Source organism: Triturus cristatus, chromosome 7, assembly GCF_964204655.1.
Source record: "Triturus cristatus chromosome 7, aTriCri1.1, whole genome shotgun sequence".
NCBI classification, from domain to species: Eukaryota; Metazoa; Chordata; class Amphibia; order Caudata; family Salamandridae; genus Triturus; species Triturus cristatus.
Genome location: NC_140590.1, coordinates 100589091 through 100596455, shown reverse-complemented (window position 1 = coordinate 100596455; position 7365 = coordinate 100589091). Strand labels below are relative to the sequence as shown.

At 49.1% G+C, this 7365-nt stretch overlaps 1 protein-coding gene across 1 annotated transcript in view; it reads left to right on the top strand.

The window, feature by feature from the left end:
- The first annotated feature begins 6205 nt into the window (after positions 1–6205).
- Positions 6206–7365, top strand: part of LOC146808919 (ly6/PLAUR domain-containing protein 3-like) — a 112806-nt gene continuing 111646 nt past the window's right edge. The window contains exon 1 of the mRNA XM_085615724.1: positions 6206–6543. Coding sequence (XP_085471850.1) covers positions 6462–6543 — 82 coding nt within the window. The 5' untranslated portion in view covers positions 6206–6461. The remainder of the gene's footprint in view (positions 6544–7365) is intronic.

Sequence of the window (7365 nt, the reverse complement as noted above, 5' to 3'; positions counted from 1 at the left end):
CGTCATCTACCGCCCCGGGACACAAAACCCGGCGGACTTCCTGTCCAGACATGCCCGGCCGGTTACCCGAGAAGAGGAGTCTGAAGCTCAAGAGACGGAGGAGTACGTCAGGTTGGTGGTGGAACGCTCTCGCCCTCTGCCCATCAGGCTAGAGGACATCCTGGAGGCGACCAAACGAGATGACTGCTGGGAGATGGTGATCTCAGCGATTGGATCAGGAAGGTGGCATTCCCTGCTGGAGAACCTGGCACACCGTACAGTTGATGCACAAGTGGCGTTGAAAGCCCTTCACAACGTCCGGTCCGAATTGGCTGTGTCCCCCGAGGGATGCCTGATGAGAGGCACGCGCCTAGTTATCCCCAGGTCACTACAGCAGCGAGTGGTGGATTTAGCTCACAACGCGCACCAAGGGGTGGTTAAGACCAAATCACGCCTGAGGAGCAAGGTGTGGTTCCCGGACTTGGACAGTGTGGTGGAGAGAACAGTCCGACCTGTGCGCTCTGCCAAGCGGCGGGGCCCGCTGATCCGCCTGCCCCAATCCTGACGGAGGACATACCTCCTCACCCGTGGAACCGGGTGAGTGCAGATTTTGGGAGCCTACCGGATGGCCGACACATGCTTGTCGTCATTGATGATTTTTCAAAATACCCCGAGGTTGAGATAATGGACTCCATTACTGCAAGCCACACCATACCTCGGTTCGAGAAAATCATGGCCAGCCATGGGTTAATCAAGGAGCTACGCACGGACAATGGTCCAACATTCGCCAGCCACGAGTTCTCTGAATACCTCAGGTCAAGAGGTGTCCGACATGTGAAAATCACACCCCGGTGGCCACAGGCTAATGGGGAAGCGGAGCGCTTCATGCGCACCCTGAACAAAGTACTCCGGATAGCAATGTCTCGAGAACAGAACATGGAGTGTGCCCTGTACAACTTCGTGAAAGAATATCGACTGACACCTCACTCGACCACCATGGCCAGCCCTGGGTCTTTGTGTAACCAACGGGTGCTGAATGATGTGTTTCCTCAGGTGACACCATCCTCGCCTGCGTATCGTCAAGTATCCAAACGCCTCCGACAGAGGCGGGCCAAGAATGACCGAATGTCCCAGAGGCGCCATGCCCGAAGCAGCGCGTTGGTGGCCGGTGATTTGGTGCTGGTGAAGAATCGACATCCCCGAGGGAAGTTCTCCCTTCCTTTTGAACCCGAGCCCTGGGTGATCCAGACAGTAAAGGGCACGATGGTCACTGCCCAGAGGGGTCGCGAGACAGTTACCAGGAATGTCTCCCAGTTCAAAAAGTACCAGTGCCCGGCACAACCAAGTGAGGTGGGGCCAGAGTCTGAGGATGGCGAAACAATGGGTGACGTCGTCAACGAGGAGAATGCCTCACCTGGGTCAGCCCCCCCAATGCCCGAGGCAGCTGTGGAACATTCGCCGGGGGCAGCTGGAGCTGAAGGCAGTAGAGCTGGGAGCGAAGGTCGAGGTGGTCACAGATATCATCTCCGAGCCAACCCGGCGGTGTCGTCTCGACTGAAAGGTTTTGTGATGGACTGAGGAAAAGAAATGCAGTGGGTTTTTCTTTCTTTTTCCTCGTTCTTCTTCTTTTTTTTTCTCTCTCTCTCTCTCTCTCTCTCTCTCTCTCTCTCTCTCTTTCCCTCCATCTCTCTCGTCTTCCATACTGGAAGGGTTTTCTCTACCCGGTGTTGGTGTTTGTTTTGTTTGCCATGATAAAGGAGGAATGTTATGTTTAAGGGGAACACCCCCCTGCCCAGGGAGAGGGTGGTCTAGCCTGTGACCCGGAAGAGGTCAGGTGAATAAATGGGGGCTGAACCGGATGATCCGGGTCAGTGCACCGAAGCACAATCCCTGCGTAGGTGTGTGTTATTTTCTTCTCCCCGAGTCTGGAGATCTTGCTGCCTGCCTACCTTGGTTGCTGTACTCGCCGGGCCCCCTAGCACACAACAGACACTTCCTTGAGTGGAATGGGAGGCCAGGAACAGCAGAACCCAACAGTGAGCGATGCGGCTGCTTATAACCTACAAGAGCATGGGTATAGCAGCAAGGCACGTGATGTCCATGGACAACAAACAAGTGTTTCATCCAGTGAATATGCAGTGGTCCACGGTCAGTTACAACACTTAAATTATCATCATCAAAACATGTAAGCCAAGCAGGAAGAAAGAGTCAGATGCTCATGAGGTAACGTCCATGTAGGTGGTGTTCTATTGAACCACTGAAAGAGTGGAACGTTATCTGCAACATCTCTCACAACATTCCCTCCTACAAGAAACACAGGCAGAAATGATACATGGCTGCACCTGCTAGTTTTCAACATGTTTCTTTTGCTCCATTGCAAAAACCAAATTAAATGTTTGATATGGACCCATAGCCACAGAAGGAGGAATTCAATAAAAGCAGGCATTCCCTTTCAAGCTGTTTAACATAGAATGGATACGGTATTAAAATGTGCAAAAAAATATAAAGGTAAAGAAATTATCACTGAGCAAGTCTTACACACTCATGCCATGGCACTTGTTAACCTAATACATTTAAGTACATGTTGATGTTATCAAATTAACACAGGGCACGGCGGGTGACTAACCTTCCTGCTGCCATTTCACAAGAGCCTGGGGGCTCAAAGGTGAGCGCTTCGGCCAGGAGCTTTGTTTACACGTCTTGAGCTGCCACGTTTCTTGGGCCTTCGAGATGGAGGGTCACAGGAGTGTCTCGCTCTGCTTGGCAGCAGTTTCGATGGTTAGGGAACCCTCGAAAACAGTTTTCCAGCAGGATTTAGCAAAATTAAAAATCTTCCAGCCTGGTAGTCGCGCGCCGAAGTCTCTTTTAAAGGCTTGCTAAATAAAGTGCACCGTCAATGAGGTGCAGCGTGCACCACATGATGCCGGCCCCACACTCTCTCTGCTGGTTGGGTACGGAGGTCGAGGGGTCAATTCATTTCAATTCACCGCCGAGTAGCCCAGCGCTTCCATGATTTGCAGGCCTCCCACAAGCTTAACTGCAGCTGGTGACACGTGACAGCAGGACGTCAGGTAACGTCTTGCGGCGCGTGCCTATTCAAACTCCATAACTTTGCGGTACAGAGTGCATTCCAGGAAAGAGGTGCAAACTGCAGTATTTACTTCATGCAAACATGAATACAAGATAAATAAGAGCAGCGCAGGTGTGCCGGCCACCGGGGTGCAGGCTCATGCACCGCAACTCTACTCAGCGTGACGAATCACACACAACCTGAGGGGGGCCCCTGCAGCTCAGGGCCCCCCTTGACCATGGGCCTGTGTTACGCCCCTGATATGCACAGAGGAGCCTACTGCTCCCCCAGTGCAGGACTTCAAAGCACTCTAGGAGTGCACCCACCCAGCCCCAATACACTAAATCCTGTCTGGAAGGTGGTGACACCTCTCTGTGACAGGATGCCTATTGTTGGGCCTCCTCCACTGCGAGTTTCAGTCAGCAGCAGGAGGGCAGCCCAGTGTCTGTGCTGGTGGCATCCATTTTGTGATGCCAGGGCTCTTCAGGATTCTACCATGTTTCTACAGTGGGTACATGTCTATCCCTCTAGAATGGTGGGATCATACTCCCACACCAGTTACTGGTGTGGGGGTATGATTCCAAAGCGTTTGACACCCAACACAACATGTTTTGATGCAGCCATCCCAAAGTTAGCATTTACCGCTAGGTTATAATGCACTTAAGAGTATATGGTTTAACCGCATCCACAAACAGCCACAGAGAATAGACTCTGACAGTATGCAGAGGGGCCCTGCTCAGGCAGAGGCACCCTCTCACATGGAAACCAAGCACCCTGCCCTCTGGATTGATAGGGCCTGCCTTAGAGGTGACTGATAGGTTTAAATGTGTGTGTAAGGTGAGATATAGTGTACCTATATCTCAGTGAGGAGTGCTAACACTACCTCACCCAGGCTGCAGTAGCAGGCCTGTGGTATCAGATTTAGTCTGCTTCCCAGGGGTGGCATAATACATGCTTCAGTCCCTGGTAGGCCTGTGAAGTACCTATGCCATTGGTACCTAAGGTACCATATACTAGGGGCTCATAAGGTACCACAGTATCCAATCACTAGTGCATCTAATATGCACTCCAAGTTGTTTAGAGAGAACAGAGAGGCTGGGGCCCTGATTAGCAGGGTCCCAGCCAGACTATAGCCAGAAACCAGTGTAAACATCAGAAAAAAAGTGGGGGCAACATAAGGTGCAGATCCTACTCTCCTACAACTAATCACCCGTCCCTCCTGTTATCAGCAGCACTGTGGCTCCCTGACCTTCCATGCGCAAGTCAGTTTTGGTGGAAGGATACCATCCTGCTCACGTGATCCTACCCCCGCCTACCGACCCCCTCCCTCCCCCCTCCGGTCAGCTGCATGCTCCAACCTGGTTGCTGTACCCAGAATACACTGCTTGGCTGCTCCAGGCCACAGCAGGCGAACTGCCACGGCTGAATAGCGTTTTTAGGTCTGGCGTTTGCCAGGATCTTTTATTTACTAAAATGTCCCGTCACTCATATTTTCCTTCCATCTATTGCAGCGTGGGGCAGTGAGTCAGCCCTCAACACCTATTGGCTAATTTTGCTGTGCGTGACGCCATTTAAGAAGCACCATCACACAAAGCAGTGCCCTTCAGGCCGAGGGACAATGTGCATTTATTTTTCTTAGAACAAAAGTAATATTTGCTTTTGCTTTACATTTTTTATATATTGGAAAGTGCAAGGCAACTTCCCCACAACAGCTTTACAAATAAAAATGTTTTTAAAACACAACAAGCACTGGCAAAGTCAAAAGTTTGTCGGACAATAAAATATCTGCTAGCTTTGCCAAAGCTTGTTTATTCATGGCTTCCCGCCAGAAAGAGAGTTAGAACTCAGCTCATCTCCGTTTCTAAAGTCACCCAGTGGCGACAGGGCAAGTATTGTCTCATCTGTCACACGCAGAAAGGTTCTTTCTGCCAATTAGCCCTATAATTAAGACCCATAGCGCAACTGTTCCTATCTATAAACTGTTGCTCTACCGTGTTCCCTTTTGTGTTGTGTCTTCTTGTGTGTGTTTTATCAGGGTGCCCCATTTTTAGGTGGGTTTCGTTATATGTTTAGAAAATTGACTCTGGCCTCTCCCAGCCTGCGCAGCTGCCAGCAGAAATATTCTCCACACCGAGAGGCGTAGCCATTGATGGTGCATCAAGTGCAGTGGCACCAGGGCCCTGAGGCCGGATGGACCCACTCAACCAGGAGTAGTCCTGTATTTTACCACCCGCCCACATTTGAGGGACGCTATACCCCTTGCTTGCACTAGTGCCCATAGACCTGTCCCCACCATTCTGTCTTCATTGGTTCTAGCATTTACCCCTGCGCGTGCCCTAGTTCAACTTATCTCTTAGGCTTTTTTGCAGCCCTCTATGTTGTCTATCTTGTGTTTCCTCCTCATCTCAGTTCTCCACATTCTTTCCTTTTTGATCACCCATTGGTAACATATGTCCCTCGTTCACCCCTCATGTTCCCGATCTCCCATCCTTGAGCTGGGGTAAGTGACATGAGCTCGTATGTAAAAAAAATAATTTATTGCTCCCTATTCCCACCCATCATTTCATCACATCTCAGTTCAAAGACGGGCGATTTGTTCTGTAACTCAGTGTGACACATACAACGGGAGTGGGTCCGCGTGTTAATAGGCGACATCTAATGTGCACTGCAGCGTGTCGTGAATTTGAATCCCAGCAAAGTCAACTCAGCCTCCTATCCTTCAAAGGTCGGTAAATTGAAAGTATACGTCTAAATATATTTTCATCTCCTTCGGGTTCTGAACTACTTCTCAGAAAAGAACAAGCATTGGGAATGCAATAGGGTTAACAGCAGCAAGGGCGACACTGGAGCGCAGTCAGATTAGAACACAGACACTCCCTTTACGAGTTCCCTTCTTGCTCAATGCAAGCGCGGTGCAAGGACAGGGCAGATATGGAATTGCTTTGTTTTTAACTTTACCTTCCTCTTCGCTGGCGGTGGTGGGCGGGACTAAGTCAAACGATGCGCCCTGATTCCCGGATCGACAGGAGTCTGAGGAAAGTGTGTTTTGTCACTGGTTGATTTTTAAAGCGGTTCTTACGCAATGTACTGTTTTGAAGGCGTTGTTTCCAGAACATTAGTCAAGTGTAGAAATTCACCAAGTTGCCTAAGCGGGACTGGCAGAACCGCGTCCGTCCAGTACCCCGTGTCGAAACACTCAAGTGTGTGTGTGTCTGTGAGGGGGAGCGGGGGGGTTGGTTAGTTGCTTACAGCCCTACCCGAAGTCATCCCTTGTGCAGTTCTGACGCAGGCAGAGAAAGGAAGAGATCTGACCTGCCCAGCGGGCTGGCAAGTTGCCTACAACGTCAGGTCCTGGCTCGACTCTGACACCACCTTTTCTCCTTGGCAGACGAACAAGAAGGGAAGCGCAGGGATGGAGGCGGCGGGAAAGCTCGCGCAGGTTTTGGGAAACGTGGCCTTGGCGGGAATCCTGCTGGCTGTCCTCCTGACTCAAGGTATATTGTGTGGTGAATGCGGTGTGTCTGCTGCCAGGTAATGTTTTGGGGGAGGGGGAGGGGCATCTGTGCACCTGACTTCTGGCAGAGGGACTCTCTATTAGCAGTATCATGTGCATTGGGGGTAATTAATGACGTCACCTCGCATTAGAACTGCTGGCCCAAAGGCTAATATATTTGTCCATAATAAAATATACAAATATAATACAATAAAATATAATTAAATATAAAACAGTAAAATATAATTAACCCATATATAAGAAGTGAGCCTTCGTTCTTAAACGTCAATTCGCTGACATACAATGAACATATGTACAAATAGCTATAAGAATGAATGCACTATACATACATATATACACACACATATAGATGTGTGTGTGTATATATATATATATATATTTATTTATTAATATTTATTTATATATATATATATATATATATAGGCTCCAAAGATTCCTCCGTTTTCTGGAAGGAAAGAACGGCACTCACGGGGCTTCGTTTCAGCAGAATTTAATAATTTAAACCGAATGCAAACAGACGCGTTTCAGAATAGATCCTTCTTCAGTGTTTGCCTAACGCGCTGTGAGGCGCCATTAAAAAGAGTTACATCGATTAGCCTAGACACAAACAGGGGACTGGCGCATTTTCCATCATGAGCGCCATCTTGGAATGGTCAATTATGCAAGGTCTTTTTTAAATAAAGTTGATTGAATACAACATTTTAAGCATTCCACGAGACAATTCATAAACATGCTTGATTCTGTTATCATAACCTTGCCATGACCCATCAATTCATTGCATTTTTACCGTAGATCGGTTAAT